The sequence below is a fragment of the Rattus norvegicus genome, chromosome 6 (assembly GCF_021556685.1).
Source record: "Rattus norvegicus strain SHRSP/BbbUtx chromosome 6, alternate assembly SHRSP_T2T, whole genome shotgun sequence".
In the NCBI taxonomy this organism is placed as follows: Eukaryota; Metazoa; Chordata; class Mammalia; order Rodentia; family Muridae; genus Rattus; species Rattus norvegicus.
Genome location: NC_141539.1, coordinates 59,148,182 through 59,173,235, shown reverse-complemented (window position 1 = coordinate 59,173,235; position 25,054 = coordinate 59,148,182). Strand labels below are relative to the sequence as shown.

At 43.4% G+C, this 25,054-nt stretch overlaps 1 protein-coding gene across 2 annotated transcripts in view; it reads right to left on the bottom strand.

Annotated features, from left to right (window-relative positions):
• Positions 1 to 3,820: 3,820 nt before the first annotated feature.
• Positions 3,821 to 25,054, bottom strand: part of Ankmy2 (ankyrin repeat and MYND domain containing 2) — a 41,406-nt gene continuing 20,172 nt past the window's right edge. Inside the window, 6 exon segments of one of the 2 annotated variants that reach the window (NM_001399649.1) lie at positions 3,821 to 5,125; positions 6,205 to 6,334; positions 7,443 to 7,571; positions 14,828 to 14,963; positions 15,679 to 15,893; positions 19,827 to 19,987. In NM_001399649.1, the coding sequence (NP_001386578.1) occupies positions 4,956 to 5,125; positions 6,205 to 6,334; positions 7,443 to 7,571; positions 14,828 to 14,963; positions 15,679 to 15,893; positions 19,827 to 19,987 (941 nt within the window). In that variant the 3' untranslated portion in view covers positions 3,821 to 4,955. 2 annotated transcript variants of the gene reach the window in all.

The window sequence follows — 25,054 nt, the reverse complement described above, 5'->3', positions numbered from 1 at the left end:
GAAACTCATAGTTTGTGTGAGACTCCAAGAGGAGGCTAAGAGTCATTTTCACAGGTCCTTTAGCAAAATCACACAGACATAGCAGAGGTCCACTTGGTCTTCAAATAGTCCTCAGCATTCTGCTCCACCTGTCATCATACTGGACAACTTCACTTAGTAACTGGAGCCACTCATAATGAGCTGAGCTCAAGGGGAACCTCCAAGTAACAATACAGTGGGCAGGTGTGTGTGTGTGTGTGTGTGTGTGTGTGTGTGTGTGTGTGTGTGTGTGTGTAAGAATCCATTTTGATAAAAACAGTGAAGTCAGGAACAGGCTTAAGCAAGCCTATAAGTTGTATAGGTAGTATTTTTAAATTATTCTAGTAAGAAACAGACAAAACATTGTAATCTCTAGATTAACCATAAAAGATAAAGATAAGATTACCAAGAAAGGGCTGCATTAACCATAGACTGCCTGCTGCAATCCTCTGTTGCTACAGAGTATGTGTTGTAACACTTTGTACCAAGAGTGCATTGTATATGGGGTTAGAGCTCAATACATTGCACATGTGTTTGTGGTGACTGTGGTACGAGCAAAGCATCTGTGCTGCTGGTCATATAAGAAGATAGCACGTGAAGTAGCTCCATGTAGCTCCCAACATTGTGATTTTACCAGCACCTTAGTGTACTCTTTCCATTTCTAAACATAATACACACAGTAATTCAAACACTGTGCTCTGATGTGCTGGAAATAGCGACACTTATCTCATCCCACCCCTACCCAAGACACGCAGTCCAGTTCACATTAAACACAGCCTAGGATGACAAAAAAAGGGGGGGAAAAAGAGTGCATGGTCTAGACCCCCAGACAAAAGAATGCACTGTAGCAGGGGTTTTTTTGGTTTGTTTGTTAGTTTGTCTGTTTGTTTTTTGTCTTAGTTTTATTTAAACCCACAGTAACTGAAAAGTGGCAAATTCACTTTATTTTTAAAAGTGCTTAATATCGCTTTAACTTACTCTTCACATTAGATGACAAATTGAAGCATGCCCCCATTTGAATGAAGAAAAAAATTTCATATGTGTACTGATTCTGTAGTACAAGGTCTTGTTACCTTGGCGTCACCCATTTCTTCTGACTCTTATACTCTTTAGGCTCCCTCTTTTACAGACTTCCCTGAGCCCTAAGAGGAGGAATCTGATGGAGACGTCCCATTTAGGACTGAATATTCCAAGGTCTCTCTTCTCTAGACATTGTCTACTGTAAGAGGAAGCCTCTGATGAGGACTGAGCAAGGCCCTGATCTATGAGTACAGCTGAATGGCATTAGGAGACATTTTATTGATGTTCCTTTAGTAGAAACAGTAGTTTTCAGTTTTACCCTAGGCCACTGAGTCTCAGGTCCTTGGTCACCTAAGCAGTGCTGGGTATGGGTTCCATCTTCTGGAGTGGGCCTTAAGTCAGATCAAATATTGGTTGGTCACTCCCACAAGCTTCGTGCTACCCTTGTATTAGCATAGCTTGCAGGCAGGACACCACTGCAGACCAAAGTGCTGGTAGCTGGGCTTTTATGTTTCTTCTTTGGAAGCAGGTAGAGTACTTTCCGGTATCAAGAAGCCTAGCCAGTAGGAATGAAGGCTGTACGTAGGTGCCAGCTTGACATCTCTGTGTTTACTGAGTCCTGTAGGTGCTGTCTTCAGCAACGGTGCCCTCAGTTTGTGGAGAGCCACCAACAGCCTGAGTGGTTTAGGGATTCCCATGTGGCCAACAACACAATGAAAATAACACAGGACCTGCACTAGGTCAGCATCAGATGGAGTCCTAGAGCTGAAAGTGTGACCAGCCCCCCACCCCTAAAGCATAGCTATCTCCAACCATTTGCAAATGCAAATTTGTCTCCAAGGGAGTCTCACTGGGGAAATGAACTACTCTTAAGGGTAGGTATACCAAGGTTTATTTTTTAAATTTTGTCCTTTAAAAAAAATCTCTCTCTCTCTCTCTCTCTCTCTCTCTCTCTCTCTCTCTCTCTCTCTCTCTCTCTCCTCTCTCATTTTCCCCCCCACAGTTCTTTGTATATATTATGACTTCTGGCTTTGTGTCTTTTTGTGTCTTTAGGAGATGCCTGACTACAAACAAGTAGTGTCTGCATCTCTCCTGAGTTCTCTTCCTTTTGTTTGTTTTGTCCTTTCCCAATGTATTTATTTTATCTCATATTTTATCATTATCATCCCTTAGAGGCCTATTTGTTTTCTAATAAGACACAGAAATCGGGTGGATTTGGGAGGGGAAGTGGGGACCAACTAGGAGTAGAGGGAGGGGAAACTGTATTTGGGATACATTGTATAAAAAAAAAAAAAAAAAAAAAAAAAAAAAAAAAGGCTACCAGCAGGATACACTATACAAAAGATCTATTTTCAACAAAAGAAAATCTTTCCTGAAGTACATTCTTCTATACTGGGTTCTTAAAATGTTATTAATAGACAGCTGACTTACTTGCTGTGAATGAGAAATACTGTTCTAAAGATCATTGATTTAAACACAAAATAGAAGACATGACTCATCAACTGGATAGAATTCTACTAACAGTGGAACACATCCTTAATAAGACCTTTTAATTATACTTCTTGTTTTTAAACAATGAAGAGCCATTAAGGTGGACTTTGGTGAAAACCTTTATCTCAGGATCAGTTGGGCGGTCACATGAATAAGAACTAAAATCTCTGGTACATAAACAACTTCTCCTGGTATAGACGGCTCTGGCTAAAAGCTGGGCCACACAATCAGTAGGTCTAGACTAAGCCTACTTGTTTCTGGAGGCTTTAGTCTCCTCTTAGGAAAACTAACAGTAAACTACAACAGAGTCTCATGGGTTGGGAAGATGATCATAAAGTTACGCGCGGCTATCCAATTCCCTGTGTAGCTGGGACTCTAGTGTGGTGGTGCCTCTAGGGATGAGATCTGGTATATCTCCCTTTCCCAAAGTCACATTGTAAAATGAAATCCAAGGTGACGTTTAGAGTTGGAGATGTTTTGAGTAAATTGAGTCGCAAAAGTAAAGCCCTCCTAAGTGGGGTTAGTCTTTCCACAGGGCTATTTTGACGTCCTCCTTCTCATAAGGAAAGAGCAAGATGGGCCTTGTCAGAATGAAGAATCTTAGGAAGACTCAAATCAAACCAGAGCCCTGATTTTGGATTTCTAGATTCCACAACTCTTTGCAATAAATATTTGTGGTTTAAGTCACTTGGAGTGGGTCATTTAAAAGCCCAACCTGGCCAAGACCACCTGATTTATTAGAGTTCCCTTGGAAAAAAGCACCCATCAAAATAGCTATAGAGAGTGTATAAGGAATTGCTCATGCCACTGATGGGGGCAGATGATCGAAAAGTATAGAGTGTGGCTACAAATTCAGATCTGAGGGGATGTTGCCTTCTTGGGTTTATAGCAGTGTGGGCTAAAGTGTGGCAGGCTTTTGTTGGGACTTTGGGGAATGGGGGTGGGCACTGAGTTTTCTGATGTTGTAGGGTTCTTCGGCTCTTAATTTGGGGACACATGAAGGAAAAAAAAACATGCCCAGAGAACTTACCACATGTCAGTGCGTGGACTCCAGGGTTCATAGGCAGGCTGTCAGAGCCTAGCAGAGTGTGGGCAAGAGCTCAGTGAGGCTGGGGTGAGGAAAACCATGTATACATTCAAAAATCACTGAGATGCATGGAGAGGAGTGTGGTAACATTCAGAGCGGTCTGGAAGGCTCACTCACAACCTAAAGGTAAGTGTTTATCACCACGCAATTGTGGCACGTTGATGAATGCCTTTATTTTGCAAGAGAAATCTTACAACTGACAAGTATAAATACCATAGTTAACTTTAATAGTTTACTCACGTGAGGTCATCACTGAATGACTGTATACATGTAGAAGGGGATACGTGTGCTTAGGCTGAAGAAAAAGGGCCACAAGGAAGATTAGAATGAACCAGGACTCGGGACCTGAACAGCTGAGAAAAGGAAGAACTCTAACTGTCTTACAGATTATATAATCTTAACTTCATTCCCCTACGGGTGTCAGCCTTGGTATTTGTTACCTTCTTTGCCATCCAGCCTCTCAACACAAACTGTGAGACAAGATGAACTGTGTATGTAGGTAGATTTATTTTAAAGCCAACAGAGGAAACGGAAAGACAGCACCTTCTTCAGACACGACACTCCCGCTTTGCTTACAAGCCACGTACACTGAAAACGCAGAATGGGACATTGTCGAAATGACAGCTATAAATCCATTTCTGGGCAGGAGGAGGGTCATGAAAAGCTGATGGGAAGGTAAGAGTTGGTAGGTAAGAAGGGTAGAGTATGGTACAGGGGTGGCTCTACGGGAAGTGTGTACAGTGACTACCCAGGGTTGGATCCAACCTTTCTGATTGTTCAAATCATGCAGAGTATCGCTGCAAGGAACGCGGGGTTCAAAGTGCTCTCGAAAATTCCTATTTAAACTACAGCAGGCTTAACTGTATATGACAAAGCTTTAGGAGCACGGAGAATTCCTCATGATAGCTTTGTATGTACAACTTCAGGACAACATTCACAGGTACGTTTTGTTTCTCTGCCCATCTCTGTGCCCACGATTCCTTCTTCCCTAAACATCACTTCTCTTTCACATCCTCCCTGTTCTCTTTGTTCCCTAGAACCCAGATTTCTTCTTTAAGGTGATTTACTTTCCTTTGTGTACAATCACTGGGGAGCCAGCAAAGGAATGGACTTGTTTGGGGGTATTTTGAAAAAAAAACTTTTTTATCCGCAGAAATGCCTGTTCAATTATAGAACAGAAATCAACAGGAAATCATGGCGTGGGAGGCAGCTTTGTTTGAAAGCCTCTATTCTAGGGATGTGCAATCCTGCCACTGTGCCCTGCACTGTCAAGGCCAGTGAAGTTCTGCAGCCATCTGCCAGGATGAAGTCCACCCAGGCTGGCCACTGTCGACAGCTTCTACTCCTCGGACAGCTGTGGCCCTGCAGGAGCATCCTGTGCACTGCCCAGTTCAGCCTCCTTGCTGGCTTCCTCCTCCCTTTCCACAGACTCGCCAGGAGTGGGATCTTCGTGAGAGATACCCACTTCAGCCTCTGGTTCATCTTCATTAACATGGTTAGAATTGGCATCTAATAAAGAGAAAAAGTGAAGGTATTTGTGGCTACTCCGTACCGTCTGACAATGTTTACTCTAGGAATCGCTGTTACTCTAAGAGGTGAATTATGTTTATTATAATCATCAAGATGAGGGGTTGGATACTTTGCTCCAGGCTTCACTCTGACAGTAGCAGTATCTGCATAGAATTCTCTAGCGCCAGAAATCGACATCAGAATTGTTTGGGGTTGAGAAAAATCTGCATTTAAGGAGTTTTTCTTTTAATTAACCTGATATCCTTAAGGTAGCTGCCTATGTTTAGTTATGTGTTTTCCACTGAAGATCAAAAGTAAAAGCCTACAGGATAAAAATGTCTGATCCACAGCAAAGGAAGCAAAAACAGCAAGACCAGTCTCTTAGTAACAAATGTTTCTTTTAAGAACAACTCTGAGCATAGCATTCAACCATATTAATGATAAAAGAGCCACACAATTCATGAGTAGAAATGAAAGTGTCTAGAAACTTTTATGTTGGGCATAGCCAATGTTTTCCAACTATACACCCTCCCTTGAAAGCAGAATATATCCAGGCTTAGGCCTGGCAGATCTCTAGCGTATGAGAATCACTGTAAAAACAAGTCTCAGCTTCAGTGGAAAAAATAGTCACTTAAATATCATGGGGAAAAGGGAAAGCGTGTAGCTCAGTGCTCTCATGCTTACAGAGTTGAGTGTGCATATCAGATCTACAACTCGATCTATAACTTATAAATAAACCACAACTTCATTCATAATATTGAACTGTCACTAAAAACGTAAAGGCTTCTAACTTTAAAGCCTTCTGGTTGCCATCAGGGTGACATTCAGGGCCTTAAAATGACCTTAGAATCCTCCATAAAGACTCATAGCACTACAGGGCAGGTAAATGTGGAGGAAGCCGCATCCTCGGAGTCATGTGTGTCTGACTTCCAGGGATGTCTCAGCTGACTGCGTTCTACTGCGGAGCAGAGCCTCTTCTGTTCTGAGAGCGACTCAGCTCCTTTGTGTCAGCGTCAGGATGGCCTAGCCTGCACTTCCCACACACGGAGGCAGCACGGGCTCCGTGGACTGGTACCTACTCGCTTCCTCCTGCCTCTTCTGTTTGGCAGCTTCGGTCTGCTGCTTCTCATAAACATCTTTCAGACTCTTACACATCTTCTTATGTGCGAACCAGTGTGTCTTCTGGCAGATCTGGTCACAATATATCACCTGAAAGCAATTGCAATTTTGATTTTATTTTAAGATCCAGAGTTCCACAGTTTCCCAACAAACATCAAAACCAAGAGGTATCCTAGAAAAACGCCATTTCCCACATTAAAAAAAAACTACTATATGAGGTGTGGTTGTATGTAACATAGCTGTGTGCTGGTCCAAATTTGTAATTTTAACCTTAGACTAGAACAATAATAATAATATCCGATAAGGGGCTACCAAAGACTTTCATTAAGTAGCACATTAAGAACCTGTGATCCCAGCATTTGGGAGGTAGAAGTCAAGAAAAACTGAAAGGAATCCTTCTGCATTTCTTGTCACCTACTTGTTCCTCTACCATAGCCTTGGGAACATGTGCACCGGCCAAATTGCCAAACCAGAAGGCAGCCTGCGCAGACAGAGTGACCATGCACTTAAACATGCGTTTACCGGGCTTTCCGGTGTGCAATAGTTAGCTCTAACACTTTGGGGCCTCTCTCTCACACGAGGAAGCAGCGTAAGGAAGTGGTTTAAACAGGTCAAGATGTTGAAGTACATGACCGTGGGAAATGCTGATATGTGAAAATAAATTGAAGAATTCTGCCCTCGAAATCAACAGTTACCAGTGGGATTGGGTCAGCGTAGTGGACACACACAGGAGGGCAGGATCAGGATGTGAGAAGAACATAGTCAGATGTGTACTTTACAAAGATTAACTCTAGGAAAGGGGAAAGTAGTGTTCTCAGGGACCATCACTTGCTGGCAGTTATAAGTTCTCATTTAAAGGGAAGAGTTGATGAAAGACTGGGAAGCCGATGTAAAATAGTTGTGAACTGTCCCGGGCTGGGTTTTCCTATCAGCACCATCCTGTGCCCTGCTGCTCTCTGATCTGTTTTCTCTTCTTCGTGTTCCGTTTCTTTCTGTGCGGTAGTAAACACAGAAACCACAGCACCCAGGCAGTTCTCTTTCTGAGCTACTGTTTAAGATTAATATGATTATATTCATTTATTAGAGCTTATTAGAAAACTGGTGCCAGTGCTGTGCCTGTGTGGCGTTAGGGATGCAGCAGTCAGCTTGGTGCAAACTCATCCACACATCAACGAGTTTAAAGAAATCCAGCTCTTACCATTTTACAAACAGAACATCTTTTGCTCGCTCCTTTTTCTCCACAGGTGGTACAAAATTCAACATCCACAAAGCCCACTTGTCCTGTGATGGCTTGGGTAAGTACAGAGAACGCCGTGGGATCAGAACCCTGGAGGAATGTGAAGAGGAGAAAATTCATTGGGATCCCCTTGCAAGACCACAGAGGTATGTATCACTGACACAAAGTGTCGACTGGAAATTGCTAATGTTCAAGACAGCACACACTCGATGACAAAGAGTCAGCATTCCGAGAACACTCTCTTCTACACAAATTGTATAGCAAGTAAGGCATGGATCCCCATAAACGAAAGAAAAAAGCATCCCTATTCTAGAATACAAGCATTTCCGATTAGTATCAGTCAGTAATGTCATGCTAACTTCAGAAATAGAACAGAGCTTGCAGATTTTTCTCTTCTTGCTGAAAATTGACATCAAGTCAATATAGCTACCCCATTAAGTCAATACTGATACTCCATTGTAGGGGGTCGGTCTGGGTGCTGCTATGGATTCCAAATGCTAAATACTGGCCCCCAAGATATGGTTGTCACCAGGAGCAGATTCTCCTGTACAAAGAGATGCTATGTAAACTCTGTTCCCCAATTTAAAACTATTGATTAAAATAAAGTGGCTACAGGGGTCACAGGTGGGGGGCGGGGTTTGGTAGGAGAAGGGAGGCAGAGGGGACAGGTTTCCATTAGACGTGATGGACCAGGAGCATATGTCTGAGTGAAACGCCCCACCATGACAGACTTCTGAAGCGGAAGTCAACAGGCAAGGTAGATTCAAACAGGAAGTATACAGAGAGCACCAGCTGGGAATTAGAAGTGCAGTGAACTAAATAGTTCTGAGCCTCATTTATTTGGAAGCTAACAGAGATATTAATAATCTAATTATTTTAGACCCATCAAGTTAATATCGATACCTATCATCGTGATACCCCATCAGGTCAACACTGATAGCCCACAGAATAAACGGAGATCTCACTAACTTCTATCTTGTCTTTTTTTTTAGTTGTTCTCTGACTTTAATACACACATACACCTCCTTCCACATACAAATAGTAAAATGTAACAAGAAGCCATAAATTCTTTAGAAATCAACAGAATAACACATGCATTTAGCAAAAACAACAGTGGCTCTCCTCCTAGTGCCCTGTGGCCTCTTCAGCTATGGGCTTTTGACTAGGTCTAAATTCCTTTTGATGGAACAGATCCAAACCTGTAAGTTGTCCGTTACTGGGCATTGGCCATGACACCATTACACCAGGGGCCACTTTAGTTTTTCACTGTAGTTGTTTAACACAAAGGAGACCCATCTGGGTAAGACTGTTGGCAACTACATTCTATTAATCTATTAATCTATTTTTTTATTAACTTGAGTATTTCTTATTTACATTTCGAGTGTTATTCCCTTTCCCGGTTTCCAGGCAAACATCCCCCTAACGCCTCCCCCTCCCCTTCTTCGTGGGTGTTCCCCTCCCCATCCTCCCCCGATTACCGCCCTCCCCCCAATAATCACGTTCACTGGGGGCTCAGTCTTAGCAGGACCAAGGGCTTCCCCTTCCACTGGTGATCTTACTAGGATATTCAATGCTACCTATGAGGTCAGAGTCCAGGGTCAGTCCATGTATAGTCTTTAGGTAGTGGCTTAGTCCCTGGAAGCTCTGGTTGCTGGGCATTGTTGTTCATATGGGGTCTCGAGCCCCTTCAAGCTCTTCCAGTCCTTTCTCTGATTCATTCAACAGGGGTCCCAATCTCAGTTCAGTGGTTTGCTGCTGGCATTCGCCTCTGTATTTGCTGAATTCTGGCTGTGATCTATATCCGGCTCCTGTCAGCCTGCACTTCTTTGCTTCATCCATCTTGTCTAATTGGGTGGCTGTATATGTATGGGCCACATGTGGGGCAGGCTCTGAATGGGTGTTCCTTCTGTCTCTGTTTTAATCTTTGCCTCTCTATTCCCTGCCAAGGGTATTCTTGTTCCCCTTTTAAAGAAGGCTATCTTGTCTTTTAAAGCATTTTAATGACTTTATACTTTTGAATGCTCTACCTTCTTTAATAAACATACACATAACTGAAATTTATTATTATGGGGTGAGTAAAAGAACAGGTTGTGAAAGGTTTATAAGAACTTTTGATGGAGAAAATTATAAGGGTAAATACTTATCTGCCTGAAGCAAAGGTATTAAAGGCTTTCGAGAAGCAAAACAAAGAGGCTACTTTAACTGACCCTGTTACCAGCTTCTTGTCCTCTGTGCTGGATCTGCATCTTTGCATATTCTGTGTAAAAACTGTTTTCACTGTCATAGTGGATCTTTAACAAATGTCACCTGAGAACAATATTCCATAGCTCCCTGCATACTGAAAATAGTCTAAGAAAATATTCAGAAGATTCAAGAAGCATTTTTATTTTTTTTATTTTTTAAAGCTTTTTATTCAATTAAATCTTTTGACAATTTAATAAACCACAAGAGGAAATTAATAAAAGCATATGATTAAAACTGTGTCACCATTAACATTTAGATAGTTTACAGAGAAATTATAGAGCTGTTTTGTTTTGAAGGTTATTTTCTTTTCTTTTTAAAATTTTTTATTAGATATATTTCTTTACTTACATTTCAAATGTTATTCCCCTTCCCGGTTTCCTGTCCATAAGCCACCATTCCCTCCCCTTCGTCCATACGGAAGCATTTTCAATTATCGGGTTCTTGAATATAAGTAACTTTCCATGTGGGAGGGCTAACAACTATCTTTTGAAATAAATAAGGTAATAAGGAAAAGTTAGGCAAAACGAGCCCAAGCAAATTTCATATTTCATCAGGAATGAAGGTGCATGGCCATTACCTTCAAATACTGACAGGACATGTAGCACAATGTTAAAAGTAGCTTAATGTCCCCAGCTCCGAAAAAAAAAGAAAAATAAAAAATGTAGCTTAATCCATATTTTCTAAATCAGAACTTCTAATGGGTGTGGTCTGGGAACCTGCATTATTATTAATGTCCCAGGTAATACCAAGATATACTAAAAGTGAAAAATACTTCGCTTAATATTATACTGAATCTTTATAAATCTATGTAATTCTTTTCTTTCACATGTAGAGTCTTGCTGGTTCTACTGGCACACATAGCTTAAGCTATGAGGAAATAGAGTTCTGTATCAGAAAGTAGTTCTGGCCCACCAACGGACTGAAGCATGGCACATTCGGTGGCCATCACCACCACGACATTTTCATGTTCAAATTTTTCTTTTAACAAAACTGCCTGAGACATCATGAAGACAGGAGCTATATGGGATATTTTGCTAAGAGTATAAGGACTGTACATATAAATACTACTTCAGAACAAAAAAAAATGTCATCATAGTACAAATGGATAACCATAGACTGCTTCCTGCAGTGGCTGTGTGAGAAGAACTTTCTCGATAAGCAAATCTTGTCATCTACTTTGCTAATCAGCCTGAAGACAAGCAGGATATTTTTACTCAGTGCACGTCACAAAGTCAGAGACAACGGATGATGCTCTGGAGGAGGGAGCTGTGCTGAGCCAATCGGAAGGTTACTAGTTCAAGGCAGTCTGGGCTCAGAGTAAGGCTGCCTCTCCCTAGAGTAGGACCAGAAAGAGTTAAACTTAGCATGTTAACACTGGCTACCATCTACCTTTAGGCAGGGGGATCCTGGCAACAATAATGGCAATGCAAGGTCACTCTTTAACACACAGTTCCTCAGCAGTTTAACTCTTAGTACCCCATGCTATACTACACAGATAGCCACTCCTAAGAATAACTGACCATGTTTGTTCCTTAGCAAAATAATGACATGTCTGTTTGTCCATCCAGGAATGAGCCTCACAAAGGCATCCTAACCTATAAGACCTAAACCACCAAGGCACTGGTGGTTTAGGCATTGATATTGAACCACTGCCTGACTATCCACAGAGAACACCCCATATTAATAGCCTCCCGGAATAACACTAGTAAAGAGCTCTTCTCTGTGCTGTAGCTCATTATGTCATATCTCTAATAAATCCTGCTTCTGCCTGCTTCTTCGTCAGTTCTCCCACAGTCCACACATCACTGGCTTATCACTACCTTCAACTACTGCAGATAAAAACTAGCAGGGAAGCGCCATCTGTCAATACAATGCTAACGGCCATAATGAGCTGAAACACAACTAGGAGGTGGGAGTTCCAACAGGGAGAGAGGAACTCTGGGATAGAGTCAGGTGTGGAAAGAGAATTGCCCTGAACTCTGAGGAAAAAAATAGATGCAGGAAACTGAGAAGAGGTAACCAGGCATGTGGCACCCATAGAGTAAAATAAATGGGTTAATTCAGTTATGAGTTAGTTGGAGAACAAGTGCAAGCTTATGGCCCAGGCATTTGTTGGTATAATTATGTCTCAGAGTTGTTATTTCAGGAACTGGGACACAGGTCGAAAACCCTGCCATTAAAACATGAGTTGTTAATGGATAGACAAGGCAAGCTCTCTACCATGTAACCTGCTACAGTGCTCAATTGAGATTTTCTAAAGAAAGCCAAAGCCACTTCCTGTTGAGCTCTGCTGGGAAGAAGCCAGAGTCCCACACTCATAAAGGGAACCAAAACCTATGTGGGGGAGGGGGGCGGGGGGGGGATTCAGAGCAGGCACAAGGAACAATGACTGTGAAGGCCACCGGCCTCATGTGATAGTAGTAACGGGTCAGTGTTCATTTAGAGATGGCAAACCTTACAGAATCACAGAAAGCATACATGGCTGCTACTTGGGAAACCCAGTCCTAAGTTTTCAAAATGTTCTTTCTGAAAACTCCCTCTTGCTCGGGGAACTACAACTAAGGCTTTGTGCAAGCCAGACGGCTGCTCGAACACAGAGCTACAGCTCGGTGTTCCTTTTGCTTTTTGAGACAAGATCCTACCAAGCTACTTTGCTTATGAATCCACTGCATAGCCCAAGGCCAGGCAGGCCTTGAACCTGCGACTCTCCCGTTCTAAATCCCTCAAGCAGCTAGAACAACAAGTAGCTAGAACAAATAGCTATCAGGCCTAGCATACATAGCTCTTAAAGGACAAAAACGTTTGAAAGAGAAGTCTCTCCAAACTCCACTAAATACTATCTCAATTTCATTATCAACCTTCCCCGACAATGTAAACTGCCAGGAAAAACATTAAGCATTATGCTCTGTAAAAATGTAATTAACAACTCTTTTGTGGGACAAAGATGAAATGCTGACTTGTCCCGACTCTTAAAAATAAATTTTTAAAAATGGACTTGTATTGTGTGGGGGTGTGCCAAGGTTGCACAGCTGGAGGTCAGAGGTCAAACAGTGAATCAGTTCTGTCTTTTACAGCACATACACAACTGGCTTGTCACCACCTTCATGAACAGCAGTTTCTTACAAGTTAGAAATTAAACTGATACCCTAGCTATTCATGTGGGTCTTGGTGATCATAATCAAGTTGTCACACCTGGGGGCAACTGCCTTTTCCTGCTGAGACCACCTAAACCTGGAAAAAAAATTAATTTGGGGCTGGAGAGATAGCTCAGCAGTTAAAGAGCACTGACTGCTCTTCCAGAGGTCCTGAGTTCAAATCCCAGCAACCACATGGTGGCTCACAACCATCTGTAATGGGATCTGATGCCCTCTTCTGGCCTGGAGGCATACATGCAGATAGAGAACTCACATAAAACTAAAAAGTAATTTTAGTGTGTATATGTACGCACATGCACATGCGCACATAGATGCTCTAACATATGCGTGCTATAGCATACATGTAGAGGGCAGAACACAAGTCTGGGAATTGCTTCTTTGTTCCAACATAGGATTCAAGGACTGAAGTCAGGTCTGGGCTTGCTTTTGACTTCTCTCCTGGAGGTACACTACCAGTCTCCTCTTACCAGTGGAGTGCCAGCCCTGCTAGTCACTTCTCTGACATAACTCTGCAAACTTCCCACCGACACAGAGTGATTTAGTTTGAGGCGCCGGTGTGCAAATAAGTCAAAACCTTTATTCCACCGGACATAGGTGCGTATCAGAGTGGCCCTGTGATACAGATTTAAGTGGCGATTGTGTGAAGAGCACTGTCCCCTCAGGGTAGAGCCTTTGTCCTATCTGCGTGCCTGAGATGAGCATTTGTCCTGCAGGATTCTGTGCACACAAACCAGGTTTGTTCATGTCAAAGCTCGAGGCCTCAGAGGGCTCACGCCTGAAGACCTGAGTTCAGTCCTTGAATCCAGTGCAGGAGCAAAGAAGCAACTCCTCTGAGTTATACTCTGCCCTCTACGTGTATGTGAGTCCGTACAGGTAAAAGTACGGGACAGAAACATGGGTGAGTGAGAGAACCCCCACCCCAATCCCTGTCCATTTCTAAGCCACTATGTTAGTCCTGGTCTCCAAGCCTTACTGTTTTAAGTCTGTTGGCCAGCCCTGGAATCTCCATCATGATTCACCCTCGTGAGGTGCTACCTATCTTCTAAAAGCTTAAATGACAAGTAGCCAACTGGATTTTAAAAGGAAGAGCTTCTATGTGAAAGGGGCAGAAGCTTGTGAACTCACGACTGAGTTTAAGCATCTTGCTGGGAATACCTGGGACTCACTTCTGTTTTTATATTCCACACTGAGGGTAAGAATACGGCCTGCAGTAGAGACGGAGAAGGGAACCAGACTGCCAGAGGGACAGGGGAGGCTATGTTGTAGGGACTACATCAGGCAAAAGACTGATGCAGGATTTGACTGAAAGGCTTATAAAAGCGTGAATCGGTATGGTCAAGGTGAACAGAAAACTACTCAGGACGAGGAAAGCAGGTGTCTCATGAAACAGAGCTTAAATGCGTGACAGAGAGGTAGTAAGTGATTTAAGGCAATGGTAAAATTTACCTGCAACTAGGACAGACGGATCTTTTTTTTTCTCTTCAAAGTATGACACATTCCTAATGAGAAGCACTAAAGTTGCACATCAGAAGCAGGGACACTTTGAGATTGTTACCAGGAATCACGGCCAGTGTTCTGTTGGCTCGTCCAGCTGTGACCCATTGTCCCAACCTTGGTAGACTAGATGACCAATCTGTGCATCCGTCTGCTCTGAAAATTCCCACTGGTAATTCTTCCAGCCACCAATGCATGCCTGTGTGTCCCTGCCCTTCAGCAGACAGGCATCCAAACAGCACAGCATTCACAGAGGGATTCACAAGCCTGTTCCCTTTATAACCAGCTACTTTCCTACGGAGAGAAATACTGCCAGCTAACTCATTTCCAGTTTTGTTCCTAAGATTTTCCTGAAGCCATAAAAACGAGTAGTAAGGAGGACTTGTCCTTAGGGACTCAGCATGCGGTGGTCTGATCTTACTGGACATTTAAGCTAGCAAAGCAGAGCCTTACGATTTCAACTGGAGCGATGCTTCGCACCAGCTGCTGGAGGAGTGTAGCTTCGCAGTAGGGAAACTTCCTGATGCTTTCTCTGATGATCTTTTCCTGATACACTGGGAAGCCGTCCGACGCTCTGCCTTTCAACAAGCTGAAAGACATTTTTTAAAAACCATTCTAAGTTGAGACATTAAAGCAATTCCTTCCTTGGAAGACCCAAAAGCCTTTAAGTTTCCTGTTCAAATTGTCAGTGTCTCCTCAAGCCTCAAGGATGGATTCAGTCTGGATTGTTATTCAGACCATATAGTAGGCCCGACTTTGTTTCTAAGATCTGACTAGCATAAGCCCTCAAAAGGCCTGAGTGCTGTCCTCTGGCCAGCTAGCTCCCGATGACCTAGTCAGCTGTTTGTAGGAAGAATAGAAGCTCTCAGAGAGCCACGCACTCGTGACTCAGTTCCTTTTCCCCAGTAAAGCAGTATATCTGATGGATCCCTATGGTCAGTGGGCAAAGGTCATACTCCGCTCTGGCAGGTGTGGTAACAGCACAAGAAGTACCAGTAAAAATCCAGCCGAGGCAAGGGATGTACACAGTCCTAACAGGTGTGGTAACAGACACAGGAGTGCCCGTACAGCAGCCTACTTCACAATACACTTGAGCTCATCGCTTGGACCATTTTCTAGCTGTGTGGTCTTATGGATGTCACTGACCATGTTTGACTAGATCCCTTGATTCCTCAAGAGTAAATCAGTAAAAACAACAACAGAAATGACCAAACTTCCGTCTGAGTCTAATACTGTCCCTCCTTAACTCTCGAAGAAGAAGGCATCTTGAGCATTATGTCTACAGGACATAGCAGAAGCCATACCTTTTGATCAGGGCGTCCAGCTTATTCTCCCCTTCCTTGAGGAAGGTAATGCATTTCTGAAAGATGCAGCTGATATAGTGCATTTTCATAGCCAGCACTTCATTCATGTCTCTTTGCTTCATGCATTTCTCACAGATCAAATCCATCACCTTGTAGCATTTACCGAGAGCGGCTGCGTCTGCCAGCAGAGGGTTCTCACTCACAAGCATCACGATCTAGAAGAGATGCCACGGAACACTGAAACCCCCCCCAGAAGACCTCTCCGAGAAGCACTTGGTGCAGCCAATATCCAGACCGTCCGGGTTTTTCTTAGAGTCATGGGTACTGCATAACTCAAATCAGAAGGCAGTTTGCTGCTCCCTGTTAGAAAGCTAACACAGCATTAGGGAATCTCTTGACATTAAAGTTCAGACGAAGCCTGTCATCTGCCCATATCGAGGTGTTAGCATGCCTCCCAGAGCATAGTTCACTACTCTTCAGTACTGACAAGTACTTTTATGAATGATAACATGCATGATACCTCTGCAACTATTCATTATACACAGGACAGTATCACCAAGCCATCGACTACTTTCAGTTGGCACTACAAAGCTCAATAACCCCATAGCTAGAGTACAGCTCTCCCTACTTTCTCTTGATGACTCTGAATTCCTGATCCTCCTGCCCCCACAGCCCAAGTGCTGGGATGACAGATGTGCGTTGTATTTATGGGGTGCTAGAAAGCGAACCCTGAGCTTCCTGAATGCTAAACAAGCATTCTGTTATTGAGTTAGATCCCGAGTCCTCAGATTCTTATTAATTTTAATAAAATCAGACCTCTACAGAAAGAAGTCTAGAATCAACATGGGCCTTTACTTCATTCCGTGGGAAAATTTTCCTTGAGATTTGTCCAGTCATCCCCAATAATTCAATTATGTTAAAATGAAAACGATAAACAATTTTGAAAGGGAGACTAGCAGAAAGTTATCCTATCTCACAAATTATGAGTCCCACATTGCCTATTTATGTACTAATTAAGCTCAAGTTTATCTCTAATAAGGAGTGCTTTCATGAGCTTTGCTACGGGGTATATTACTTGAAGCTAGTCCGCAGGCAACCACCACACAGTCTGCTGGTGAGAATAAGGATGAGAACCTGTGTGCTATGGCCAGAGGGTGGGCAGCAGACAGTACTCACAATCCCATGTGCTTCAGTTCAACCCCTGTGCCAAGGACAACTACTGCAAGGGAGGAGACTTTGTGAATTGTAATGTCTTCAGACATGAAGAGAAATCATCTGTGCACTGACAAACAATACCCAGGTCTGCCCTTCCCAGAAATCTCACATAACTTCAAGGTCAATTACCTTTGGCACTACTAAATGTTTTTATATAACCAAATATTTTTCCTAAGATACAGCACTTTATAAGAAATTGTCAGGCTTCAGGAAGTAACTAAACCTGAATCCTTATTAGTAAATTTGCTGATTATTCACCCTTCTAAAACAAATTTAAAAAAATAATTAATCTGTGGGAGCTGGAGAGGTGAACAGCTCAGTGGTTATGAGCAATGACTGCTCTTCCAGAGGATCCAGCACCCATATGGCTGCTCGGAACCAGCCAAAACTCCAGTTTCTGTGGCTCAGATGCCTGTTCTTGCTTCCACAGGTACCAGGTACACATGTGGCACAACTACATATATGCAGGCTCGGCAGTTAAGAGAGTTACTGCTCTCGCAGAGTTCCCAGGACGCACATGGCTGCTCACAACCATCTGTATGTAACTCCAGTTCCCCGGACCTATTGTCCTCTCCCACTTCTGAGGGCTTTGTACCTAAGCAGTGAACTCCATGCCCTCAGGTACATAAACAATTTGTAGAAAACCAATTTGTAGAAAAAAATTAATTTGTGATGTAGAGGACCCATTAATGCGTCTGCTAATTATGATCACTGAAAACTGTTCGATATTTTATATATGGTCTCAGGAATAAGGATATAGACTCAAACTTACAAATAATTTTTTTTAAAAAATCTAAAATGGAGCCTATATTAATATTTTTTTAAATTTTTGAGATGCTAGGCTTTGTTTATTCTACAAATCAGAGGAAAGATTTATGAGGACTATGATCAATAAATAGGGAATTACAGAAACATCCCTATGCTGTTCACAGGGGAATATTCTCACTGGCTTTCTTCATATTGTGGCATTACAAAAGGGGACAAAGGAAATCTTCATTATGAGCTACCAAAGAACGTGCGTTCCTTTCAGCGTAAAATCAAAATGAATCTTCTTTCTCCAAGGACTGCTAGCAAAGATGATGCACCTGCAGTAGCATTTTAATTCTTTTCCCTCCGTCCACCATTTTTTTAAAGTGGAAAGTCGACACTCCTGGGCTTGAAACCCATCCGGACAACGAAGGACTGGATCGCCACGCGTGCACCTGCCTGCTCTCCCCTGGGAGGCCCTTCTTGAGGCTCTTGTGATTTTCCCTGAGATTCTGTTTTTCTCCTAGATAGCCATTATCGTCTGGGCACCCGCGCAACTCCCCAAATCCCTTTTGAAAACAAACACAAGGCTATAGCAGCCACGTAACCTAGATGCAAAGGCAGCCATTTCGCCAAAAGCGGCGAAAAGGTGAGTTGTGCCTGGGGAGAAGTTCTGCACTTCTTTTTAAAAGATGTCTGACCTTAGCCGGGGGTTTCTCCTCCTCTTTAGAACCCTCTGAAGCTGAGTGACGACTTGCAAGGGGGTAAAGCAGTGAAGTAGGCCACCACCACAAAAGCAGTGGAGCTGCTTTTGTATCCAAAGTAGAGATGAAAGGCCGAGCTTCAGTTGAATGGCACGCCCGCTCCCACGCTGGGCCTCGAGAAAGGACCACGGTTCCAGCGGCCTCTCTAAAGACCCAGTCATGTAGATCACCTCGGACCATATATATGCCTTTCTTTGCATTGCCTGCATGAGTAGGCACATACTCTAATGTATTCATAACCTGTGTATATCTGTGAAAATAACTAAAAATAGAACAGAAACTGTGGGCGTCGTGCAAATGTCAGAAGCAGTTCCAGAACCTCTCTGCAATCTGAAGGCAAAGAAACAGATATGGAAGCCAGTGTGTGAGAAAGGAAATGTGTATGTCAGTCAGTGGGAAAGGAGGGAGCCTTGCGCATTCTCTGCATTAAACCTAGTCTTCCAGCCCAAGCTGGTTTGTGGGTAAAAGCCCACTGAATAGGAGCTTCCAGTACTCCTAGGAGTTCTCAAGAACTGCTGGGTTGCCCAGGAGAGAACAGAGTGGGCTTTACAGGCACACTAAGCGTCACCTCCACATTTCTTATGTAGTGTTTTGTTGTTAAAAACAAAACAAAGCTGTCAGTGCTGGTGCACGCCTTTAGTCCCAGCCAGAGGCAAGCAGCAGATCTCCTTGACTTTGAGGCCAGCCTTATCTAACAGAGTTCCAGAACAGCCAAGGCTACACAGAGACACCCTCTCTTGAAAAACAAATCAAAATCAAACCAACCAAACACCCAAACAAAACTAACTGAAAATGAAGAGGACATCAGGAAAAACAGCTCAGTGTGGCTCTTAAAGCTCACATCAAACAACCTGAACTCCGTCCGAAGTCTCAGCTGGCCGTTTGATTTCGCTAACAGTGTCATTCAAGGCGGCACATATCCACGTGCACTGAAAACATGCCCATGTTTAATGGAATGGCATACCCTTCTGAGTATCCCCACTAGGACAAGTACCGCCTGCGTGAGTAGCTAGTGTGACCTAGGTTCATATTGCCAGGTCTATCACACTCGGCATGCTCTAAAGGCACAGCAGTTTCCTCCAGAGAACTTCCCTCAATCAAGGGAGCCACCCATTTCCTCTCTCTAGGATGTTCTTTCCCTCCTGGGACAAGCCCAGGCCAATGACAGACTGAAAGACACTAAAAGGTTTCTGCTCTCTCGTGGCTGAAGCCAGGCTGTCTGCAGCAATGCCTCAGGAGAAGCAAAGTTAAACCTTCTCTTCTGGGCCTTCTCTTCTGGGCCTGCTCCTCCAGGCAGTGCACTGAGCTCACTCCTGCAGTGACTTAAGCAGGTACGAGAGCTCACTGCAAGCCCTGCCGCCAGAGAACTCAGCCAGAGATAATTACAACCCCACAGAAGACACTGAAGCAGCCCCGCGCTACCTTGACAGGGTGGAGATTCGTCGTGGTGATGATTTTGTGCAGTGGGCCTGCCAACTTTGGAGGGAGTTTTGGCTCCTTATCCAGTCCCTGGGGTTTGGTGTAATAATCCAGTCTCTCTCGAGGGAAAAAATTGTTGATGATAGCCACACAATCATACTGACCTTTAAAGGGAAAAACAGAAAAGTTGTTATTTTATCATTAAATACAGGAGTCTGGGTTGTTTTTACAACGGGACTATTTGCTTTTGGAGTAAACATGCATCCGTGTTTTTATTCTTCAGGAAAAGGAATAGAGAAAGAGAGGCAAAACATTTCAGAGAACATTTGTAAGCATCCAAAAGTGTAGAGAGATAACACTTAAAGAAAGGATTCATAGTAAATTTGAGCATTATGAAGACTGCCAAAATAATTAAAAAAAAAAAAACTTAACTTAAAAAAAAAACCCTAAAATTATTTTTATAAAAATTGACTATAATTCAAGTATTTCTTCTTCCAGCCTGACAGCAATGACACTCATGCTTCCCCCAATGTCATTCAGTTGCATTTATATAACTTTAATATATTCTATTCAAAGTATCTTTGTTATAGTAATTAATATTCTCAAGTAACCCCACCACCACCATCACCCCTGAATTGGAGAGAAGCTTGGTCCCTTTGTAAAATGACCTAGGAATTGTTGATCCCACAAGCTTGGAATCAACACCGTTGTTCCTCACAAGTTCCTAAAGCGCATCCTTAAGCCATGTCTCAGATTAAATAGAGTTCCACAACAGCACAGTGTTCCTAGGGAAACGGGTGGCCTTGCCTGATCCTGTTCCTGTTGTCTCCATCCACAGTTCCCTCTCCACTACATCCCGAGAGCCAAGAAGTGGCTACTGTGGGCAAACTGGTAGAATGGGCAGGGAACATTCCAGAGAACTAGCCAAGGTCTCTAGATAGAAGACACTCTTCTCCCTCCTCTCTGCCTGTCAAAGATGGCTAAGGGATGAGAGGCCGCCAGTCCCAGGGATAGCGGTCCACCCTGGTTTCCTGTCTGGCTCCGTCCACAGAGACAAGGTCCTGGGGGTGCCAATGATCCTGCTGACAAGCGACCTGTAGGGGAACTGCACTAGTGGCAACCTGGCCCCCACACCCGAGCTGACTGGGAGCTCAACCTGTCACTCAGCATTCCTGAGAAATGGAGAATGACTCCATTTCCACTAGACTCCACTAGAATGGGTCTAAGTGGCGCTAGACCTTGGACCACAGGCACGGAGGCTGCCGCACGTTGTTCCTCTGGCCCACAACCCTGGAGGCTTTACCTGGCTGCCTGGGCAACGCCAGGCAAAGGACTGCGACTGCGCAGTGCTCTCCAGGGCAGCTTCTGGTGTCCCAGCAACACGGATACCAACTTCCCTGCCACCGCCATCACAGGTCTCTAACAACTACTTAAGCCGACTCCGTAAGAGTCTCCAAAGGCTTTCAAGAACCACAGGAAAGCTAAATTTTTAAAAAAATCAATCAGCAAATTCAAAAGCAGAACCCATTTGCTTCTATGAACTAAATTGTAACAGATTAACTGGAGGAAATGCTTCAGAGCAGAAAGTCACTCAGACAGGAAAGTATAATGAGAGACACCAGGCAGCCCGCAGTACCCAGGTACTATCACCAAAAAGAATGAGAAGCCAGAGTAACAAACAAAAGGATAGGTGTAAAGTAAGTAATAGAGGAAAATATCCCTGATTTGGAATGATAGTTCAGTACTGACGACAGTAGCATTTTATGTCGTGCTACCATTAAAACGCCAACCATCAGTACCTTTCTGTTTCCAGGGGAAAATGAGAGAGAGAGAGCTCCTCTCCCTCATTCCCCCTCCTTGATGTCTTCTTTCTGCCTACTAGAAATTTCTATTCACATCTTGAGGAATCAACCACATACTAAGAATCTGAAATCAGCCAAGGTGCTATGTTTAGTAAACGGTATCTGCCTCCAGAACCTTCCAGGAGAAAAACAGCATTCATCTGAGCAAATCTCCTACAGCAAGCAAGTTATAAACACCACAGCATCAAAATCAATACAGGCGTCTCCGTGGGAACTGGCGGAGGCGCATAAGGGAAGGAAAAGGCTGAGGGCGACCAACCGCACTGATTCTTTGCATGTAACCTACACCAAGGCTCCGCAAAACAGGTTCGTAAGCCAAATAGCTCAACAGAAGTAGCAAAGCAGGCATGTGAAGACTGGGACGTACACGACCAGAAGAAAGCATCTATTTCTAGAAGTCCCTGAGATGTAAAGTTCTACTGTAACGTGATCACCTTTGGATCACCTCAGAGACAGCTCTGGGTGAGTTTGTGGAGGTGTTTCCTGCAAGGCGTGAGTAAAGACTGAGGTCCCACTCTTCTGATGTGACTGAAACCATCCCATGAACTGGAGCGCCAGAGTAAAAAAACAAACAGACAAACACACACACACACCACACACGATGCCGAGTCCCTGAATTTATTGCTTTTCCGGCTGTAGACAGTATGACCAGCCTCATACTCCCATGACTTCCCTACCGTGATGAGCCTCAAATCATGAGCCCAAATCAACCCTGCCCTCCTTTCAGAAATTGTTTTCGTCAGCTCTTTTGTCATTGGGAGAAGAAGAGTAAGCGAATATAGCCAGCTCCTAACTAGACAGTCAGAAAGGAGGCTAGCAACTGTACACATCCACACATAGAATGTCTGCAACCTGAAACTGACACGGTCAGAGAACCACTCTAACCTAATTCACTTGCTAATCATTATTAGAATGGCATATGCCTAGAGTTTATCTTTGTAAACTTAATTTTACTTGATAATTTTAAATTCCACATAAAGTTATATAAAAAGCAGGTTTCAACCCCTTTTCATTTAAAAATTCTGATTCTGATTAGCTACAACTAGAAAGCATTATTAATAAGAAAGCAAATGCTACGGAGTGGGGAATTTGATTGTTATGGACCAAACTAAATCATTTCCCACCAGCTCGAGTGTTTCACACTTGGTTCTAAGCTGGAGGCACTATTTGGGGAGGCTGCGGAACCTTTGGGACAGAGGTTAACTCGGGGTGAGCCTTGGGGGTTCTAGAATGGTTCTGTGCCAATCCACCATCTGCTTCCTGGTTGGCACCACCTAACAAGCAGCTGTTTGCTCTCCTGCTGCTACTGCAGAGACAGCTCTTTGCCAGGCTTCCCCACCAGGCTGGACTCTAGCCCTCTGAAATGTAAAGTCCCAGTCCAGCATTTTACTCTAATGCAGTCGAGATGCAGGTCTTCTCAATAGCAAAGACGCACTGACATGTCTGAGTAAATTTTGACTCTGCAGGGATGAACTGAAGGTCAAACTTCTTAAGCTTGGAAGGAAAACTGAACTGAATTCTCACTTTTAAAAGCTGTAGCACAACGTTCAAATGAACAGAGAGAAAAGAATATACCGTGATATAACTGTCGAGGAACAAGTGAGAAAAAAAAAACTGTACATACCAGAATGATCATTCAACTGTGGTGGGTTTCAAAAGATATAAAATCTACATAACTCATCTCAGAAGGTCCAGCAATGAAATCCTAAATGAAAACAGAGACCCCAGAGGCCAAAAGAGAGAGGGGAACAGAGGGCTAGGAAGGAGTGTCCAAGAAACCATAATGTCAAGAGGACCATTAAAAGATGTGACATCCTGCATGGGTCTTCTAGAGGAACGGGCACAAAAGACTGATCCAACAAGGTTCAAACAGGAGCTACAGGCACAGTAGTGCAGAAGGCTGAGAGTGAAGGCCTAGAGGGTGACAAGCCAAACACAGAAAGAAGAGAGATGAGATTATGAGGACTTCATCCTGCTGGAGATTATTAAACGGGCAAGCAGCACCTCAAGTATAGAGAGCAAAGTACGGGCTGGAGAGATAGTACAGTGGTTAAGAGCACTGACTACTCTTCCAGAGGTCCTGAGTTCAGTTCCCAGCAACCACATGGTGGCTCACAACCATCTGTAATGGGATCCGATGCCCTCTTCTGTAGACAGCTACAGTAATTATAATAAATAAATAGAGAGCAAAGTATAAGTGGCTATAACTGTCACCAAAGAAACACACACACACACACACACACACACTCACACACACACACACACACACACACACTCACACACAACCACCACCAAGTAAAATAAGGAGTAATGATGAGAGAGGAGAGGAATGGAATAGATGGATGCACATGGCAAATACTAAAAAGAGAGGGACTATCACTTGGGATTAGAAATAATTCTGTTTATAAAATATATCATTTAAATGAAAGACAGGAGTACCTGTCTGTAACCCCAACAACTGGGGCATGGAGGCAGGAGGATAAAATTACAAGTCCATCTTTAGCCACACATCAATTTTAAATGATGGGACCCTATTTGAAACAAAAACAAAAACAAAAAGGAAAGGAAAGAGGAGAAAAAGAAAAGATGAAAAAGAGAAAAAAAATCAAGTTATTGACAAATGTAAAACAGAGAACTCAGAAGATGACTCAGGGGGAAAGGTGCTTGTCACAGAGGGAGCTGAAACGAAGTCTCCAGAAACCATTCAGAAAACCTGGCTTGTTGTGAAAGCCATTGTGATCAATAATAATAACAATGATGATAAAAGTAAAGCCTACGATTCCTCTTTTTCCTCCATCATGAGCTAGAAGGAGCAGAATATAAGTGGGAGTGGGAATTCTTACAATGTGGACACTAGCTAGAAAGGACTTATTGGTCAACTTTGTAACAAATGCCAGACTAGTGCTTTCTAATGAGAGACAGAAAGGGGGTAGATCTGGATGGGAAGGGGAGTACGAAAGAACTGGGAGGAGCACATGTAGGGGAAAGGATAATCAGGACATATACATACACATATATATATATCAGGGCAGGAAGCTGGAGGCAGGAGCTGATGCAGAGGCCAAGGAGGGATGCTGTTTACTGGCTTGTTCCTCCTGGCTTGCTCAGCCTGCTTTCTAAGGACTCACGATCACCAGCCCAGGGGTAGTCCTTCGAACACCCACTAGGTCCTCCAACACCAATCACTAATTAGGAAAATGCCCTACGGTCTTACCTACAGCCTGATCTTATAGAAGCATTCTGTCAGTTGAGAGTCCCTCCCTCAGATGACCATAACTTGTGTCATGTTGACATAAAACTAGCCAGTACAGTATATGTTTTAGTTAGTGTTCTACTGATGCGAAGAGACAGGATGACCAACTCATATAA